The following is a 20,938-nucleotide window of genomic DNA, read 5'->3' as shown; positions in this document are numbered from 1 at the left end:
GCTACAAACCTCTTATAGGATATGATGCATTGCTGTAGATTAAGCTACCCAACAGTACATAAAGGAGTTAAAATTAGCACAACTTCAAACATCTACAGCAGTAAAATGCAACATATACATTAATACAGCAGTAATATTAATCCAGAAACATCAGCTCTAATAGGAAATCACTGACTGGGAACATTTTACTGCACAATCAATACTTTAATAAGTTTAAATGCATTTAGCTGATAAAATACTTTGTTAGGATTTTGAATGCAGGACTTCAAAATCCTATAGAGTATTTTCATAGTGTGGTATTAGTAGTTTTACTGCAGTGGAGGATCTGAATACTTCTTCCACCTCTGCTTATATATTTAATTCTGAAGCATGCAGTTGCCAAGTACCACTTGTAAGCAGTAAATGTACACCCCAAAATAAGTGAGTAATAAAAGAAGAGACCATTTTAGACAAAACACCAAATCTTTAATGAAAGTTACATTTGTCATCCATAACCATATGGGAAAAAACATTTCATCTTACAAAGGGTGAGACTGTAGCAACCGTACCACTGGCAGTCACAGGAGCATTCTGGAGAATACTGGATACATCCAAGCACTCAGCAGAGCAACACGCCACCTTAACAGCTAACCAGCAATACTCAACTGCTACACAACTGCGCCTAGTGCACAAAACAAACATACAAGCAGGATTAGGGTTAAAAAAAAAAAAAAATAATAATTGAAAGAAAAAACAAAGATACTGTGTCCAGAGTCCAGTAAATGATGTCCTGTAAGAGTCAACTAAAGATTTAAGGAGATGATCTTATACACCTCAAAATGTGACTGATGTGAAACAATCTTCAAACTGATAGACTTCACATCACCAGTCACCTTTTTTTTTTTTTTTAAACTGTATGTATATGCAATTACATTTAACACATCACAGGAATTAAAATGATCTGCTGTCCTGTCTAACAAAGACACCCTGAGCTGCAGAAATTAAAGATCGTAAGAAAGCCACTTCATTACGGTTTTGAGGGATTACTTTAGTTTAATGAAATCTTTGCTCCGATATGAATAAAATAAGCAAAGGTTAAAGGTTGGTGTGGATTAAGTCATTGTGGATGTATAAACAAGACATGGCTTCTTCAGATGTGTCCAACTATCCTGACTGTGTTTTGACACCACGGGCCTGTATCACAAAGCGAGATTAAAAAAGGGTGTTCGCCAGCAAAATTTGGGCTTTACTCAGGCTTTCACGAAGCTGCTCACTCACCACGATAGAGCACCATGGCTAACGCAAAAAAAAAAAAAAAAAAAAAAATTCTACATTTCAACAGGATCTCGACGTGGATGAGAGCACTACATTTACCATAAACTGAAACATTAACAAGGACTCAGTCAGTTGTTAAAAGCTGAAATTATTTAAATCGATCTAAAGAAAACGAAAAATTTGGACAATTGTTTGAGTACGCAAAACTTTGACTAAAGAATTAAAATCAAGAAAGTGGTCCACATTTTGATGGTAAATAAAAAAATTATTCAGTTGCAGTCCTAGAAATGTTTACACATTAGTATAGTCTTTGCTTTCCGTAGTAATTACAAAGGATTATTCTAGCACTTTTCTTCTTTTTTAACTCAAATAAAAACATCTTAAAACTTGCCTGTGATTATGAAGTCTGTCTCTTTTCATGTAAAAGTATTTATTACTGGACTGAGTCATTTGATAACCAAATTTAAGCCAAAGGTAATCCAGGATCAATGTGAGGCTCAACAAAGCGATGAAAGTCAAAGAAAGCTGGACAACATGGTCGCTTATTTAAACAGGCCCATGGGGCGAAGAACTTAAAGAAGAGGGGCAACTTGTGTATTATCCTGTGTCACTTTTACAAAACCAGGTCAGAACAGTAATTCCTCTCCACACTGAACCAGATTTCCTAAAATCATTATGAAAATAAAAAATAAAACTCACTGCACATGAATGAAGTGACAAAGCCTTTTTGTCGTGGCCAAAATGAATCAAACAAACCAAAACATGGAAGACACAATAATAACCTTTTAAAGCAGGACACTGTTGCTTGCGTTGGGAGCCAGTCTTGGACTTGAAGCTTTCGGTCTTCACCTGAAAACTGTCAGAACAGCAATAGTTAGTACAGAACACCAAGAACCAATCGTTTAAAAATCGGACTGATCTTGTTCTTTAAATCTAATGTGACTGTGAAAAACCTGACTGTATACATTAAACATTCAACCTGGACTTATTTTATGGTAACATTTAGTTCCACTGAAAGGGATTATTATAATCATCTACATCTTCAAAGCCTAGACTTTTATCCAAATTTCATATTTTGGCCGTAATCACAGAGGACCTTTTTGCACACCTGCAAATTTGTCTGCAGATGTTTTACATGTACAGCTCCCGGTTTTTTGGTTCTCTTCTATTATTTGTGCATTGTATGCTTTTATTAGGCAGTCAACAGGTAGAGAAATGGCAACAAGGGGTCAAACCTGTAACACTGCAGTTCATGGTCAGCACCTAAACCTCTTTTCCCCACCAGGATGCCCTGCTCCTGGTGGTTTTGATGAAGGTTTTTTTTTTTTTTTTTTAATCTCACACAGTGCTGAAACAATTAATAAAAAAATCGACTGAAAATTGATTGTTGAATATTTTGACCGTTTAATCACTTCAGTCATTTTTAGCAGGAATGCATTCTCTGGTACTGGCTCCACAAATGTGAGGATTTGCTGCTTTTTCATTTTATAATGTAAACTAAATATGTTTGAGTTTTGGGCTGTTGGTCGGATGAAAGAAGACATTTAAAAAAGACATCGGGGAACTTGTGATGGACATGTTGAGCATTTTCTGAGACCAAACAATTAAATGGAAATAAATAATTATCAGATTAAATCAAAAAGGACAGTATAATCATTTTAGTTGCAGCCCTGGTCACAGGCCCAAGTTTCACTACAAGATTTGGAAGAAAAATAAAATAACCAAGCTCTGCAACTGGATTAATCAGTGACCTATAGGAGTTTAGTTGATTAAAAAGATGAATAACGGTTGACTGTGAATTTGAATAAGTTGAGCTTTGTCGGACCACAACGAGCGAACCAAAATTAGTGAATTGCTTTCTACGGTTGGCGTGTTTTCGGGGGATTCCTGTGGACAGGCGATACATCGGCATTCATTTAGTCATTTTTAATTGGAGATTTATAAAAGCTGAATGTTGCAGGACACGAAAAGCCTGTCTGATTACGGCCTTCTTCTCCAACTACAGCCTATGGTTTTTAATCTGAAATCTGTTTCTGTATTGAAAATGTGGCACAAGAAAAGATGAATGGAACTAACAAACTGACATGGGAGTAGAGTTGGACAAACCTCAGTGCCCCTCAAGCACCAGCGTCCCCCGGCCCGGGACGAGGCCTGGAGGACAGTTTTATGTTCAATGCCGGACACCGACAGACGTACCTCAACACCAAACCCCAACACTGACTGCCTCCACCCTGCTGCACAGAAACCCTCACCAGCAGCAGGCGGCCTGTGGGCAGCTCCCCACACACCTTCTAACTGCTCATACTGCCTCAGCTCAAACTCCACTTTAGCAAACAGGATGCCGCAGCTTGGGAAGGAAAGAATTCCAGATTTGGTTTACAGAACTGTTCTTAAAAAAAAACACTTTGCTTAGTATTCAATAAAAATTAGGAGCACTGCGTATGACAGAAAATGTAACTGAATGTACCCCCAAGATGAATCTTTACAGGGGCAAAGAAAATGGGTCTTTGTTTGAGCAACTGCTGTTATTAAAAACTAAATTTTTAAGAGTTTTTAAGAGCTAACTAATCTAGATGATATTATTCTAAAATGGTCAGAGTACCTGCTAAATTGGCTGCTATAGGGGATAAACTTACCAGCTACAGACACATTTTACCTAGTCTGTCTCCAATCCTGGTACTTACAACTTAAAAAAAAAAAATTTATATAAATAAAAAAGACTGGAACAAAACAAAATTAATCTCTAATTGCCTGTGCAACAGTGACATCTTTTCAAAACTCACCTGAAGCTGAGCTCTACGGGGTTTCGCCTCCATTTTCTGCTGCTGACTTGGGCTGGCTTTTAGATCTCGACCTGGAACTTCTTTTGTAGGAAGGGCTTCTGGACCTGGACTTGGACTTAGACTTAGACTTGGACTTAGACTTAGACTTGGACCGGGACCTGGATCTAGATCTGGAACGAGACGGGGACTTGGCCTTCTTGTTCCTGGGAGAATGAGACTTGGATCGGGAGTAGGAGCGGGACCTGGATCTGCTGTAGCGGGATCGGCTTCGGGAACGAGAGCGGCTCCTGCTGCGGGATCTGCTGCGTCTTCTGTGTCTCGGGCTGGGGGAAGAGCTGAATACATTCAGTGGGTTGAGTTATCATCTACAATGTGAAAACAGCTGGCACTGAACTCAGTAAAATGTGATATATTATACAGACTTCATTTAGGCTTGCTAACCTTTTCATTAAAAGATTAAACTCACAGCTGGCATTAGCAGATACTACATCCCAAAAGAACCCCAAACGAATACCTGCAACTGTACACTTTAATAACATGTTCTATTGCAATTTTTCTATTTGCATAACTACTTGGAAATAAACTGTTTCTGATACTGAAGATGTCCGATTGTTGCTGCTTGTCTCCAACATAAAGGGAGGCTCAAACATAAGTACATAACTGAAAGAATAGATCAGATGTACAGTTATGGATCAGTTGGTTCTATTGGAAAAGGCGGCCTCAAAAGGTCTCCGGTAAAATAATTTCATAATAGTTTTATGCAATCTGTGCCGAATTGTAGAGTGGATTTGCAAAAATAGTGCGTTCATCAAGTGACCAAGGCAACTCTGAGAAAACAAATTCTTCAATGGAGTCTGGCAACGGACTGTGTCTATACAAAAGGGCTATCTAACTAGCTAAGCTGTTACGCGCTTATTCTTACCTTCTGCTTCTGCGTCCATGGCCGCCGTACCTCCTGGTCTGCCCTCCGCGCCGGCCTCCTCCACCGCCTCCGCCGCCTCCTCCGCCGCCGCCACCACCACCACTACCGCCGTAGTGAGAATCGGGGGGTCTTCCGTAGCGGGCCATTTGGACTCGCAGCTCCCGTCCATCCAGGAGCGCGCCATCCATGGCGTCCATTGCGTCCTCGGCGTCACGCTTGTCGTGGAACCGCACAAAAGCGAAACCCCGACTTTCTTTCGTGTAACGGTCTCGGGGAATATAAACGTCCCCTACACGGCCATACTTTTCGAACACGCGTCTGAGGGTTTCGGGCGAAGTTCGGTACGTTAAGTTGTCCACTTTGAGTGAAGTCATGCCGTCGACGTCTGGCGGAGGCCTACCGTAACTCATGGTGATTAACCTGCGAGGCCTAGCAGCCTTTCTCAAAACACTTTATATCTCGGCTACGATAGAGCCTACCTGTTTGTAAAAGTCCGAGCGCACACACACGAGTGTGGAATTTAAATGGATTTGCCTCGTCTGTGGGGTATTTGGGGATCCAAAAACCGCAAAATAAGCGACTTCTTCCGCACAACTCCGTCCGCCTCGCGCTCAGCTGCCCAAAACCAAACCAGCGAGTGAACTTCTTCTGCTTTAGAAATTAGGCGTTCCTCGGTATCATATGCCTCACTGGCGCCCCCTTCTTCTTCTACTACTACTTCTTCTTCTTCTTCTTCTTTTTTTTGGCAGATTACTACTTTTGTATTATACCGCCACCAACTGTACAGGAGTGTGTAATACCATGAACTTCATAGAGTCTAGGCTTGAATTAATTCAAAATAAAATAAATAAAGAAAATAACAAAAAAAACTTATATTCTTTTCATTAAACCAGTATTATGAAGAAAAATAAATAAAGCTTTGAGTATCTCCCTTGTCATACCCTGTTCTTCAAGTATATCATGTATTGCGTTCTCTCCTTCCATTTCCTGCCAGTTTATTCTACTATCATTATATTTCTCATATACAAAAAGTACATGTTCTAATCTTCTTTGTCTTGGCATTCTATGCATAAGCCAGTACCAGTACCTACTATTTGTAAGGTAGCATTCAATCCTGTGTGACCTAATCTACGTCTGGTATAGACCACTTCTTCCCTTCTGTGTAAACTCAGCAAAGTAACCCTTTTCCCGGTCACAGTCTTCTGTAATTTATGGTAGTGTCTAACATTAAACTCTGCCTCCCATTCAGTTTGCCATCTTTGCATACTTTCAGACTTAATTATGGATTTGTATTGTAATATGTAATTATATATGAAATTATGGATTATGTCTTGTATTGCCAGACCTCCGCATCTCCACAGTGCTGGGAAATAGGCTACTGAAATAGTAATCAACACTAATTCTTATTTCTTGAGTTCTTTTAGAATATCTATTAGATCAAATTTTTTATCTTCCTCAGGTTTTGAATCCCGTCTTTCTTCCTCATATTTTTGACAACATATCATAACATGATTTACTGTTTCTTCTTGCCCACGGTAATCACATCTACCTGTATGCTTATCTATATTCTGAATAGTCTACTGTTAAGTCTAGAGTGTCCAAATTTCAAGTCTTGTGTATAGTGCATATAAATAGACAGAATGCTGAGAAGTAGTGAAGTCAATATACAATTAGTGCAAGATGTAACCTAGTTAGTGATGTGGATCAGTAATAACAAAGTTAACATGAATAGACAGTCTGTCTAAATGCTGAATATAGTAAAGGGTATAATTTAGTGTTTTAAGGAGTCCATTAATTCAAATATGTTTTGTGTTGTTTTTAATCTTGTTCATTTTATTTTTTATGTAAATTAAAATATGAACATTAGCCAGAAGTTGCATTAGAGTTGCCCCTTTCTCTAGGATATTTGTGAACACCCCTCGGCCCTCACCCTCAAGCTGAAAAACATTTTTAAATCTCGCTCTCAAATACTACTCAAGTTTGGCAGCCCAGTGAATTACACTCATGTAACATGACATGTTTGGAATAATAAATCATGTTTCATGGTTTTCCCACAAAAAGTTTAATAACTAGTTAAAATTACATCTTATTGAAAAATCCATAATCATTTACATATCTCTGTTGTCAAAAACATGGTATCCCCCACAACATTCACTGATGAGGTCACACAGAGCTGAATCTAGTCCGTCCCTCTGTCTTCATATCATTTACTCGAGTGAACAGGGCCATGGTGTACTGGGCTGCCTTTTTGCCGAATGCCCTCTGCATTAGTTTCACCGTTTGCTGTTTGTCCTGTGTGAATCTGCCGAATGGATGATAACAGCTTTCTGAGCCTACCAGTAGGTGTAGCAGGCCCCTTCTGACCCATATCTAAGTCTGATAACCACTGATAACACCCATTAAATTCAATGATAACATTCGAAGCGGGTGCACCGCTTCATAACATTGTTGCTGAAATTACATTTTAAAACCCTTTTAGCTGTGTGATATTTTGGAAGTAAATACACCATAAAATCAAAATAGTCAGTGCACAGAAATAGACCTTGTGCTTTAAAACAATGAAATGTGAAACCACTGATGTTGTTATACATTATGACGGGGAAACAACAGGACAACAGAGGCAGTAACTGCCCTCTGCGTGCAAGCAGCGAGCACCACATCTTAGAAACTGGCTATATAAAATTTCTGTCCAAGTAGCATTCTGTCAACACAAACTTCTGAACTGTCCATTCCATATTTTCTCCATAGGAAACCATATTTTAGAAGAGAGCTGAAGAATGATTGGTAAGAATTTATCAGCATTCAGCTCTTGAATCATGTTTGCAATCCGTCCTTTCAAAAACATCAGTTAAAGTGTGGATAACTAAAATGCAAACAACTAATATGATAGTGGGAGGAAGAGGTTGTCTAAAAGCTTCGTTTATTAACAGCTTTATTTATGCTACCTCTGTGATAGATACAATACCACTTTATTTATCCCCAGGGAAATGCCTGTGCAGCACTTCCAATTAGTAGGAAGAGTGCAAATACAAAATGTATAGTGCAAATCCTTACGCCAAAAGTTGTACAGGCCTATAAATATATTCCTTGAAAATGTTGATTACGTTTTTATTGTCAATTTAGCAAAAAGGAAACGCCACTTTCATTTTTAAGAGCTATACTTGATAGGTCTGCACTGAAAATTAGCTGACTTAGTACTGTATATAAAATATACTCACGAGGCTGAAAAACTGGTCATATTTGTCTTGTAAAGGCAGCTGATGTTCTTTTCAGTGTTCATCATTCATATCAAGATTCGGTAGGGTATTATTGCAGAATCCACAGACATTAAATACAATTAAGTTTGGATCATTCTTGTAGAAAAGGTGCCATATACTTTAACTTAAGTAAGAGTTTAATTGCAGGGCTTTTACTTGTAACACAGTATTTCTACACTGTAGTATTACTAGCCTAAATTAAAGATTTAAGTACATCTTCCGCCACTATTAGCATTTTGTTATAATTAGGAGAGGAAAAAAGATTAATTGTTCTAAACATATATACAGGATATATTTTGCACATTCTGCATTCCATACCAACCTTGTTGGTACAAAGTCAGACATCATAAATTTCACATAACGTCTAAAAAGACAGATGACAATAAAATAAATAAGGAGAAGACGAAAAAGTAAAAAAAAGAAAGAAACATACAGTATTTACAAATTAAATAGTAGATAGATCACCAAATAATTGGTTATAATGATGGTATATACACTTTTGTTATTATTAGCATGTTCTAGAAAATATATATATCAAAAAACGTTTTGTTTGGTTAGTTTAGGACTTTAGGTTATATCTATGAGTTTAGCTAATGTTCCTGTCCCAAGAGTATGACATGATGACATCATCTTTCCAGTAGAGTTGAGAAATAACAGGGCGTGGCTGACGATGACGTCTCTCTATAACGTCTTCGACGTGCTGACGTTAATTTCGGGGCGGGGCTATATAGGCTTGTTTTTCAGTGTTACGGTTTGAAAGAGCTCCATTTTGTGAAAGCTGTTGAAGCAGAGCACCGTCCCTGTGAAAAGACGAAACCTAGAAACGACAAAAGAGTCAAAGTTAGCCGACGAACTGCTCGATAACCAAGTCAGTATCCGAAAGGAAAGCAAATCTTATCGTATGTCCGATATCCAGAACCTCCAAACTTTTGGTAAGTCATTTATATCAAACTACCCGGTAACGTTAGACAAGGTGGGGGAAGGGCGAGTGCCAGCGAAGCTAACCGTCAAGCTTCGTGCCTGCGTCGAGTTCTTTTCCGCCTTTTAGAGGATTTGACTATTATAATGCTTGATCCTCAAAGTAATCGATTCGACATTAACTTTGTATGTCGTGAAAGCTTAAGTTTATACATTTGACATTATTTTCGTGTTCATTTTATCCGACTAGCAGGCCTTTGCTAAAACTGCCGCCATTAGGCCTGAATTGTGCTACTAACGCGTTAGCTTATTCTTCATACGTGTTCGCGTCGACATGAAAATCGTATGCCTGATAAAAAAAAAAAAAAAATACATATAACATTCATTCCAATTGGTTATAATCTTTTTTTAGGAGTCGGTTCACACTCTAAAAATGAAAGTTGCAGTGTCATGACTGATGTTAATTCACGACCAATCCTGTTTGCCATCTAAAGGGTGCCGCTCAGCAGTAGGCTAGCTAGTCTCCAATAAGCTGTTAATCTTATATTTAGCTTGTACGTCTGCGCAGTTCTTCATCCGAAAAGGACATTTCCAAAGAATCTGCCAGATGTCAACACAGGGGAGATAAAGTGTTGATTTTATAGTGCGGTCGGGTAAAATGCGGCATTCAATGTGAATGACTAAACTATTAAGTTAAGATGCTTGAACTGTGACTAGCACTCAATCGGTTTGAAAATTGTTTTGTTGTCCTTATGGTCTTTTACCACTCCCTCCTCCAGACCCCTTTGCTGATGCAACTAAGGGTGATGACCGCCTCCCAGCTGGGACAGAGGACTATATCCACATAAGAATCCAACAGCGGAACGGCAGGAAGACCCTCACCACTGTCCAGGGCATTGCCACTGACTATGACAAGAAGAAGCTAGTCAAGGCCTTCAAGAAGGTACCACTGAAATAAGCAATAGCAGTCTCAGTTGGTGGTTAATACGGTTTTGTTTTACATTATGCTGCCAGCTTTTACCAAATGCTACTGCAGCGAGATGTGTTGTTTTCAGGCCCCTGTTAACACTGACTAATTGTATTTGCTCCTTTTTTCTTTTAAACCCTAACAGAAGTTTGCTTGCAATGGGACAGTGATTGAGCACCCAGAGTATGGTGAAGTGATCCAGCTTCAGGGAGACCAACGCAAGAATATCTGCCAGTTCCTCATTGAGGTAAGTTTTTGATGTTTAAACAAAATTTGCTGCACTTGTGCGACTCTACAGGGGTTTCCTGCATATGTGGAACAGTGCTGACTTGAGGCACAGACTGAAGGTCGAGGTCCTTTTCCTTTATTTGATCTCTTGTTTTCTTCTTTGTAGATTGACCTGGCCAAGGAGGAGCAGCTCAAAGTCCACGGCTTCTAGAAGCTGCTAGCAGCCCTCTCCCCTTCTCTCCTAGAAGGCCATTAAACTCCCTCTCCTCCTATGTGCTGCTGTTCCTCTTCCTCCCCCCTCTCCCCCCTTGCAACCCCACCAGCTCCTATTAGCTAACACGTGAATTACCTCTCCCAAACATGGGATTCTGTAACACCACCACCCCCCTACAACACCAGGGGGCAGGCTCGCTCTCACAAAGACACACCACTGCAGCTCCACACATCAGGGATGAGTGGTGATGACCCTCCCACACACTTCCTCCTTCCTTTTCCCCTGTTTATTTCCTTTTTTAATTTCCTCTTTTTAGGTCTCGTGCCACAACAAAAGAGGCACTGTTTCATGTAACGTTTTTGTTTTGTACTTCAAGGTGTTTCAATAAAACGTTGAGTCTCCATATGTTGGAGTGGTGTCATGGGAATGGGGGCTGGGTTTGTACAAGAAGGTTAGACTTTAAAACGGTTTACTGCTGAAGTGGGTACACAGGGTTCAAAATTAACTTTTTGTCCACTGTCCAACTGGCTGGCGAATGTTCAAATTTTACCAGCCACTCAATAGAGTACTGTTTAAGGCTGAGTGAAGCAAATCTGACTATTTGCATATTTTACCAGCATTGCTGGCTGTTGGATGGTGCTAATTTTGAACCCTGTGGGTACATAGGAGGGGACAAGGGTTCTTGTTTAGGCATTTGCTGTGAAGTCAGGATTTACTTAGAAGTAGCCTCCCTCTCTTCAGTCTGCTTCAATATCCCACTGGCATTGTTTACCTGCCCAGCTACCTACTTGCAGGTTATAGAGCAGAAGTGTGAAGTACTTCTTCAAATTTTTTTTGCTCGATCATTTAATTGCACAATTCTTAATGTTTTGTTTTTGCTGCCAATCTAAGTATTAAAACTAAATGGGCGTTCAGTGGTGGTCCTACCTTTGGTCAGAGTGAAGCCTGTTATGTGGAAGGCTGACTTGGTTTACTAAGTGATCAGGTGAATCCTCCAGAGTGGGTAGCAAAAAATACTGGTAATATTTGGCTGTACCTTACTAAGTGAAAGTATGATAGAAGATAACATTGCGTATAATTTTGGAATTACTTGTCAATTAAGTGGTTTCTTACTCTGGCACTTGACCAGCTTTCTAGTGTGGTCCGAAAACACCTGTTACCGCACGTGTGGTTATGGACGCTTGAATCTTAAAGTTCCTATAATGCAATAATTTATAAACCGTTAAGATGTAGTGATGCTGAATACAGTAAAAATCAAAGCCATGGCCAGGTCGCACTGTGCTCTTGTGACAAAGGGTGATGGAGAGCAAGTCTGTTTTGCAAAATCCACATTTGGTTCAATAAAATGTCTGCAGTTGATTAGCATGTTGTGTTTTTTGTACATGTGGGTGATTATGTCTTCCGTTTGCTTTTTGGTGTCGATTTCTGAATCATTCTGTGAACAATGATATACTTATGAGTCATCACACTACTGGGGTTGTATCATTAATCTTTAGTTGTCCCAAACTTAAAAAAATAATTAAATACAACCTAATGCTTACTATGTGTATGCGCATAACATTTCAAATCGGAGAAAGTGTAACTAAGTACCAATATTTTACTTTTATTTCATATTTAGGATATATTTCTACTCCACTACGTGTTTATGCATGAATATTTTACACACAATATAATTATTGGGATCCATACAAAGTACCATTTAGCCCATTTTTTGGTTTGATTTTGATTTGATAACTTAAACAGTACACAAAAGTTCATTTAGTACTGTCTATGGTTCGCGCTGGCGTGCACGTATTTTGTCCCTTCAAAGGACCCTTCTGACTCCATGGCAACGCAGCTACAGCCACAGATAGCTAATCTCATTTGTTTGTGCAGGCGGCAGAATCTGCTCTTTTTTTATACAATTAACGATAAAACTGGACAATGTGACTTTAGTTAAAATAAGCCAACGCTTTATTCTGTATTGATTACACAAGACGCATTCATGAAAATACAGGACCCTTCAGAACGATAAGATGTTAGCACTGTTAGCTGCCCTGTAACGGTAACCAGTTATTCTTTGCTAACGTGTTGTTAACGTTAGCTGTTAGCTAACGTTACATATTAGCTAGCTAATCTAACTTTATGTCATTTTCTATATTTTTGTCTGACTTGGACTGCGAGGGACAATTCCTCACTACAAATACGCTTGGTAACTTTACTTGAGCCAGTTTATCTGTTAACATTGATATAGTTTAACTGTAGCTAGCTAGTTACTTGTGTACTTTTACCTAGCTAGCTAGCTAGCTAGCTAGTTAACGTTAAGTATTTTGTAAGCAGTATTCGTTTGCATTTTGGGATTTCTACTTTTCTCAAATACATTATTTGATTACTTTTCCATCACGGGCCCACATATCAACCTTTCATTTCCTTACCCTAGTTGCAAGGAGTTAGCTAAAGAAGAAAATGACTTACTTTAGTGCTAGCAGTGGTGAAAGAAGTAACGTTATGCTGATCCTTTACTGAAGTAAAAGTACTAACACTGTGAAAATATTCCACAATAAGTAAAAGACCTGCATTCGAAATCTTACTTAAGTAAAAGTATGTATCAGCAAAATGTAAAATAAACGTAAGTATTCATTGTGCATTCAAATGTTCCCTGCCCGTTTTTTACTTTTATCAGTGGTGTAACAAGTATTCAGATATTACTAGTAATACAACACTGTTACAAGAAAAAATCCTTCATTGAATATGCTACTTAAGTTAATGTATTAAAGTATAATTCACTAGACAGGAAGGGGCCGAAAAACTGTCATCTGAAAAGTAACTAAAGCTGTCCGTTAAATGTAGTGGAGTAAAAATGACTATATTTACCTCTGGCAGGTTGTGGAGTAGAAGTATAAAGTTGCATAAAATGAAAATACTCAAGTAAAGTACAAGTACCTTGAATTTGTACTTAAGTACAGTACTTGCTTAAATATACATTCCACTATTCTACTAATATACATTCACTATTCTGTGGCATATAGTACCTGTAAATAGACTTTACACACTATACTCAGTGGTAGAAAATGTATTTAACTTACTTAGTTTTTTCTTAATTAAAAGTATGAATACAACCGTATCAAATTAATTCACAATTGAAAATTCTGCATTCAAAATTTTATGAAGAGAAAATACAGAAGTAACCTTTTATCAGCAAAGTGTACTTACAGTATCAAAAGTACAAGTGCTGATTGTGCATATTTTAAGAGTGTAAGATTATTCCATGACATATGCTATTTAACATTGACACATTATTGTTAACTAACTTGTTGTTACTGTTGTAAGCTGATTGGAACTGATGATATTTTATAATTTTTATCATGTGTTTTTTAGGGGTGGGAATCACCAGAGGCCTCACGATACGATATCATCACGATACCTATGTCACGATACGATATTGCGATTTTAAACATATTGCAATATTCTGCGATATATTGCAATGTACTACCTTTTTTCCAACTTCAAATTTTTCCCAATTTCAAATTCTGTCCCCAAAGGACAATTTTGTCAACATCTGTTTTATCTAAAAAGATACATTTCTCTGTTTGTTCATCTCACTTCAATTTTATTGCTGCAAAATCAGATTGTCAAGCAGACAGACTGACCAACACATATATCATAAAAGATCGATACTTGGCATCTGTGTATCGATACAATATTGCCACGAAAAATATCGTGATACTATGCTGTATCGATTTTTCCCCCACCCCTAGTGTTTTTAATGTACATTTGAATCAAAATATCCATTAAATGTTTTAAAAAGTACAATGCAGTAGGTCAAAATGGAGATACATGTACCTCATAATTGTACTTGAGTGCAGTACCTGAATAAATGTTTATTTCCCCCGCTACTGGCTATACCAAATATACCATTTTAACATTGAGGAAAATAAACAGAGGCATTTGGAAAGCCTAAATAATTGATAATAATGGTTTTAATTGTTATTCTTCTCCTGTCAGAATTCCCAGAGATGTGAGCCTTGTGACAGTTGAAGGTGTCTTCTTAGAAAGAGACAATGCAGGTAAGAAAGAACATCTTTCTACTAATATGTACCCAGCTCTACTCTGTTACATGTAGTTATATATTTGGTATGTCCTGCTCCTCAGGTGTTGCCTATTTGGGAGCTTTCCATCCCTCTCCCAGCAGTGCTGATGATTACTCTGAGTCTCTACATGATCTTCCTGGGGATCGGGCTGTGGATCCGATCCTGCCTCAAGGTTGGTGCTGCAGGCACGCCACTGCTCTCTAAAGAGCAAGGAGGCCTTTCTCCTCGCTACAGTTTGTAAAATGTAAAATAGATCAAATGTGCTGTTTACTGGAACTTGCACTAAACATAGTAGCACGGATGTAGAGGAAGATGAATAGGAAAGTAAACCTTGGGCTATCAACACTAAACTCAAGTCACCATGTGGAGAATGTGACAACTTTGTGGCTCCCTCCAGTGTTAGAAACCAGACAAACCATGCCTTCCTAGGAGGCCTGCTCTACTCCAGGAAAGTTGTCTGAGGTTATTCAAGTTTTTTCTTAGGGTGTGATTGTCTTATCTATCCAAAAACAAAATGTTATTCTATCACAATCATTATACAAATTATATAATCATATATCATGGTTCACCAAGTCTAACATTTTTCTTCTTTAAATATAAAAAAAACTTTTCACTTACTTATTCATGTATAAATTACGGAGAGAGTTGTTGTGAAGCATTTGGTGTCATCTTTTTTGATCATCTTCAATTCCTCCAGTTTGCACATAAAAGATCAAGACTAATGATGGAACCTTGAACTAGTTAATACAGTAGCTGAAACTGTTTTCATTATTATGATTGAATTTTATTTGTTAGGATTAAACGGAAATACTAATGTGTGGTTTATTAGTTAGGTTTATGTTCCACTATATTCCTGTTTGTCAACACACACAAGTAAAAAGTACAGAAATGTCAGCGCGAAGAGTGATGCAAATTTTTGTCTGTTTTCTCTTCAAAAGGACCGTTGTTCTTCAGAGTGTTGTGACTGCTGTCCAAACATTTCCGTATGTGACCAGTGCTTCAGATTTGCGGAAATGTGTGACTGTCGCCTGCCAACCGTGCGCACATGTCGGGCCGTTTCGTGCCCGTCTCCTTCTGTAAGTAGCCTTCAAACACTCCACACCATGACTGAGATAAGTGGATAATCAAGAGCCCTTTTCTCAACTATCAATATGTTGTTAAATCAGGTTCACTTTCTCACTGAGCAGGCTTCTGGTCAGATTGTAAATCCACTGTGATATTGAGCTATATAAATAAAATTGACTTGACGTGACTAGTTTTCAAAGCATCAAAGTCAGATATTGGTTTAATTTAATTTAAAGTCTGCAAGGAAAATCCTTTTAGAATAGAAAAGAACTTACTTGCCTGCCAGGACAGGACCTTTGTCCCAATTACTTGCAAAGAAGACTTGAAACCAATGTGTATACATTTGAAAATCTATCATTTTCTCTCAATTTTGGTCTTTTCATCTGCATTAAGCCAGTGGTTTCTACCTAAAAATGGGTCTGCAAAGACACTTACGCTGCGGTCGAATAGTCAAAAAATGATGTCCTATGTCTTTTCCTAAACATTTTTTCCTTGACCTCGATAAAAAGCGTCATGAGGTGAAGGAAAGCTATCAGGACAATTCATTAGGTCTTAGGGAAAGACAACACGGTGCTCAGAGAATCCAACTGCACTTACACTCGGCTACGTAATTTTGCAATGGCGGATGTTATTGATGTGGGTCTGTTGGGTCTGTTAGATACTTTGCCCTGTGTGTTGGAATTGAAATAAGAAATATAGGCTACCAGTCACAAAAGTAAAACGAAATGGTTGCTGAGAATGTTGCTCACACTCACCCTCCTGTCCACTCATATTTATCCCCATGAATCCTAATTAGTATGATTATATGAAAATAATTCTTAAATGTACACAATAAGCATATTATTTGTTTTTGTGAACGGCCAGATGGTGCATTGCTTTAAATGTTGCTGCCGCAAGGAATTGTGGGACAGCATTATCTCCTTTCCTTTGGTAAAGGATGGTCGAGTGTACCCTATGCTAAAGGAGATGAGAAAAGCGGTATTGAAGGACTTTTCCTGAGCATTTAGAGAGTTCCACCAGCTCTTATCATGGCTGTCACTTATACCTCTTTCACACCACCCACCAGGGTTGGGCTAGGGTTGTCTGATCAGGGTTCAACCCTCCTTTTGGAACTTCAAACCAAGCCAGTCTACATGGGTATATCCCTGGTCATGACAATTCAGAGATCACCTGGGTCAACCCAGGAGCAATGCATAACATTTACCTTAAGTGCTAGAAATGGGCGGGGCTTTACACGTCATATTCAGCGAACAGGACAGCTATAACACACACTCCAGTCCTAGCCAGCAGAACTAATGGTTTAGTAGCTACTTGAAGCTTACATACAATACATATATACATATACTTACAACATAGGCGGTGACCTGTGACGACTGCCCCACTGTCATTTCCAACCAATCACATAATTTGTCCCGCACCGGCTGTTAGCGACTCCAGGTCGTGCGTAATTCGCATCGAAATCTACCCTGATCAAACCCACCTGGCGACCTGGGTCAGGAAGCCGAGCAGATCGAGGAGGGTTACCCCATTTAAACATACAGTCGACCTGGGTATAACCCTGATGGAGCCATTGGTGTAAAAGGGGTCTTAGATACTTCCAGGTGATTTCCCTTATTAACCTTCCTAAGTAAAAAACACTATTCCACCACAGACTCAGTCTCACATTGTAGTGTGCACAGGAGAAAACTGGATATCTGAGTTTAAGCTTGTCACTGTATCACAAACATGGCTGAAGTTCTTCTGCTTATCACTAATGATAAATAGCGAACATTGTGTTATCACCAACTCTCTGACATATTCAATCACATGACACAGGGGACGGAGCTCATAGTCTGTTGTCAGAATGTAAAGTGTTGTCTAAGTGCTCCTTGCCAAAAAGCTCACCATAGAAAGTTTAAATACATAATTTTAGTGAACTCTTGTGTCTGATATGTTTTCACACAGTGTGCCAAATGGGACTGTGCCTGCACCTGTCAGCCTCCGGAGTGTGACTCCTGCAACTGCCTCTGCTTCGAGATACGGATCAAGTAGAAGACGAGGATCGAGGTGCACCAATGTCAACTGAGTGACCACAAGTACTTTAGTTTTTGAGTTCTTTAAAACATGTTTTTAAAGTGTATGCCTTTTATTAGAAAGTTTCCAGTGGAGAAATAACAGGTAAAAGAGGGTTGTGTAAGACTGTGATTTATGCTCAGCATATTTATTTTCTGTAAAATGAATGGAGTTAATGGATGAAACAACCAGACAGTAAATAAGTGATAAATTAAATACCTGATAAAACAACGTACTTCATCACATTGATGCAAAAATGTACCGAAAAACTGTTTTGCTCATTGAATTTAAATATCTAATGTCTAATGTTGATATTAAAATTAGATATCTGCTATAATATTGTACATGTTGATACTTCTGTACTTTATAATCTAATAAAATTGAAATGTCAAAGGGAGCGATCTATTGATGCAAAATCACAATGACAGTTTTGTACTTGGGTAAGAAAGTTTGTATTTTGCATACTGACTGCCCAGATACATAGTATAAATAGAAAGGCAAAATCTCTGTGGACCAATTTACCACCTCAATTTACCACCTCATATCATTCAGCAGCATATAAATCAGGTCCCTCTCAGCTCAAGGACACATAACTCCTAAAAAAAAAAGAACTGGAGCACACTGATTCATTTGCAGCCTTTGATTGTGCAAACAGACTAACATTTCAACAATTCAGTGTCTTCAGCAGAGTCAAAAGAACATTGTATTCAGCTTTCAGAATTAGAATATTACTCAGAAACAGGGTTTTTTAATTGTTAAAGAATGATAAACCTCAACATAAAAACTGAAAGAATGTTTTAACTGACACTGTTGTTTAACACTTCATTTTGAATACAAAAGGACTTTTTAAATATCTTTTACTTTTGATGAAAGACAGAATTGTTGACCTGGTTTTGTTGATACCTTTTCTATTGCATATTTTGAGAAATTTGGAGTTCATTATGTTAAAGCTAATGTGTAGTGTATATTTCAGTACTTTCCTGACTTCCTGTCAGTTGTTTCATCAGTAATCTCCTGAAACAGCTAGTCACTGTTGTTTTTATCAAACAAACAGGAAGAAAAAGTGCATCTTCTGGGGACTATTTTCAGCGGTGGTTTAATCTACATTTGGTTCTCTAGTGAGCATTTGTGGCAGCAGAACTGTGTATGTTTTCATGGAATTTGTTGACTTGAATAAAATATAGAATATCACCAGACTTATACTTTAATGTTAAAAAATGTTAGTACTACTAAAGTAGCTTTGTGCTGTTATTTTAAACATTCTGTTTGTTTGTTTTTTATTCTGAAATATTTTAGAAATGGATCCATCTAATTGGTTTCTTTGGCCACTTGAGCTCAGCCTTTATCAGTCCCATAGCTACTCTCTCTCTCTGTGGGGTTGTGATTACCTTGAAGTTACCATGACTAGAAAACATTTAGAATAATTATAAAGAATCTTATTTTCCCTGATGCTGTCAACTGTCCTGCTCAATAGTTTAGAGGTCCTGTCACTGTGCTGTTTATTATTTCTGATTTATGAAGCATTTTACTTTAGGCTTTTATCCAAAGCGACTGCCAGATAAACATTTACACACAGATGGCGCAGCATCGAGAGCAATTTGGTGGTCAGTGACATGGGACTGTAGGGCTTGTCCAGGGATCGAACCACAGACTTTCCCATTGGTAGACGACCGCTCTACCACAGCCACAGCCGCCCACTAGTTAGGGCCACGTGTAAAGTCTCAGATACATATACATACAAAATACATAGTTGGAGAACTGTGTAGGAATGGCCATAATGTTTCAATTGTTTGATTTGAGAGTCAACTTCAAAACACTTTTTCACTACCACACTTCAGAAAACTAATGTCACATTATTTGACGGAAACTCATGCTGTCTCTTTTTAGGTAGTGAAATATTCTAGCTAAAAAACCTTCATTTTTATTTCATTACATTTTTTAACAAGACAATATAATTTCAGTTTAGTTTTTCTTAAAGGATGTTTTTATTTAGTTTGAAGTTTATGACAAGATTTTTCACTGCTTATTTAAGTTTCAGTTTTAGTTTACGATAATGACCTACCTATATATATATTTATATTAGAGGTGGGACGGTTCGTATCACGGTTTTAGGGTCACGTTTTTCGGTTCTGTACGGTTCTTGTTATTTTTTCTTTTAATCTTTAACACTCCAGAATATACTTCAGCATACAATATATAGATAAAATTAGAATATTGAATGCATGTTGCACAATACATGCACACAGTGGCAGTTCTATATATTGTTTTATTTCATCATAGGTAACGTGAAATCCAAAATGTTCCCACACACCAGACTATAAATGACGGCGGCGCATCCTCCAACTCCGGGCAGCCTCTCTCCCACTTGATATTTCTGCACGTGACGTGACGTGACCTGCAGCAGCAGCAGCAGCAGCACCCCCCCACTCCACTTGAGGAGCGGTCGGCTCTGTGTCTCTCAAAATCTGATGAAAATCTTCTGAAATGAAGACAGATTCACTAACTGCATGGCCCATTTCTCGCTTAAAATGTTTTCAGACACACGTTTCGGTGAACTATTTTCGTAAAATACGAGATCATATTCTGAACGAGCTGCCATTAAATTCTGTTTTGAAATTCGGGAGCAGCAAAACCTGATGTCAGTACCCGATCCGTTCCACCGGCACGATCCGTTCTGTGCATGCGCAAGATGTTCACGCATGCGCTGTGGTACGAGGATTTACGACACTACCCAATCTGTTCCCACGCTAGCCTCCAGCTAACGTTAGTTTAGCTAATAGCTAATTCGGTGGACCGCTAGGTGATTATGGCGGTCTGCCATTAGCCTCCACCGGGTAGCTAACGTTAGTTTAGCTAATGGCTAATTTGGCTAACCGCTAGGTGATTATAACGGTCTGCCGGTAGCCTCCACCGGGAAGCTAACGTTAGTTTAGCTAACGGTGAATTTGGCTAACCGCTAGCTGATTGTAGCGGTCTGTCGTTAGCCTCCACAGTTAAGCTAACGTTAGTTTAGCTAACAGCTAATTCGGCTAACAGCTAGCTGAGACAGCATGTTAACTTTAAAAGACCCTCAAAATAAAACTTGAAAATAAACGTTAACATATATAACAGCTGTTACGTCAGTTCTACTTGTGCTCATTTAAAATACAATCACTCAATACTTGTCTTTATTGTTATTACTGTAAAGTCTTAATTTAGCTGTAGCCTG

At 38.5% G+C, this 20,938-nt stretch overlaps 3 protein-coding genes across 10 annotated transcripts; 2 read left to right on the top strand and 1 right to left on the bottom strand.

The window, feature by feature from the left end:
• Nucleotides 1-443: 443 nt before the first annotated feature.
• Nucleotides 444-5,631, bottom strand: srsf2b (serine and arginine rich splicing factor 2b). 7 transcript variants are annotated; one of them, XR_005641896.1, is made up of 4 exons: nt 4,960-5,631; nt 4,038-4,372; nt 2,037-3,601; nt 444-661 (listed from the first exon to the last, which is right to left on the bottom strand). XR_005641896.1 is itself a non-coding variant. In XM_039825173.1 (3 exons), exons 1-2 carry the CDS (start codon nt 5,367-5,369, stop codon nt 4,051-4,053), a joined length of 732 nt encoding a protein of 243 aa, XP_039681107.1. In that variant the 5' UTR covers nt 5,370-5,631; the 3' UTR covers nt 444-3,601; nt 4,038-4,050. The 7 variants fall into 7 exon arrangements, 4 of the variants coding, with proteins under 4 accessions (XP_039681107.1, XP_039681109.1, XP_039681106.1 ...); XR_005641897.1 differs by having other exon boundaries at nt 2,037-2,103; XR_005641895.1 differs by having other exon boundaries at nt 2,037-2,110; nt 4,960-5,630.
• A 3,335-nt stretch (nt 5,632-8,966) lies between these two features.
• On the top strand, nt 8,967-10,948 carry LOC120575224 (eukaryotic translation initiation factor 1b). The gene is made up of 4 exons (XM_039825910.1): nt 8,967-9,148; nt 9,914-10,077; nt 10,247-10,348; nt 10,496-10,948. Exons 1-4 carry the CDS (start codon nt 9,118-9,120, stop codon nt 10,538-10,540), a joined length of 342 nt encoding a protein of 113 aa, XP_039681844.1. The 5' UTR covers nt 8,967-9,117; the 3' UTR covers nt 10,541-10,948.
• A 1,089-nt stretch (nt 10,949-12,037) lies between these two features.
• Nucleotides 12,038-18,921, top strand: si:ch211-198p11.6 (keratin-associated protein 4-8). 2 transcript variants are annotated; one of them, XM_039825912.1, is made up of 5 exons: nt 12,038-12,587; nt 14,528-14,589; nt 14,675-14,785; nt 15,552-15,689; nt 17,623-18,921. In XM_039825912.1, exons 2-5 carry the CDS (start codon nt 14,584-14,586, stop codon nt 17,707-17,709), a joined length of 342 nt encoding a protein of 113 aa, XP_039681846.1. In that variant the 5' UTR covers nt 12,038-12,587; nt 14,528-14,583; the 3' UTR covers nt 17,710-18,921. The 2 variants fall into 2 exon arrangements, with proteins under 2 accessions (XP_039681846.1, XP_039681845.1); XM_039825911.1 differs by having other exon boundaries at nt 12,038-12,734.
• The last annotated feature ends 2,017 nt before the right edge of the window (nt 18,922-20,938 follow it).

The sequence above is a fragment of the Perca fluviatilis genome, chromosome 15 (assembly GCF_010015445.1).
Source record: "Perca fluviatilis chromosome 15, GENO_Pfluv_1.0, whole genome shotgun sequence".
Taxonomy (NCBI): domain Eukaryota; kingdom Metazoa; phylum Chordata; class Actinopteri; order Perciformes; family Percidae; genus Perca; species Perca fluviatilis.
The sequence above is the reverse complement of the archived record's forward strand: the minus strand, read 5'-3'. Positions and strand labels throughout refer to the sequence as shown.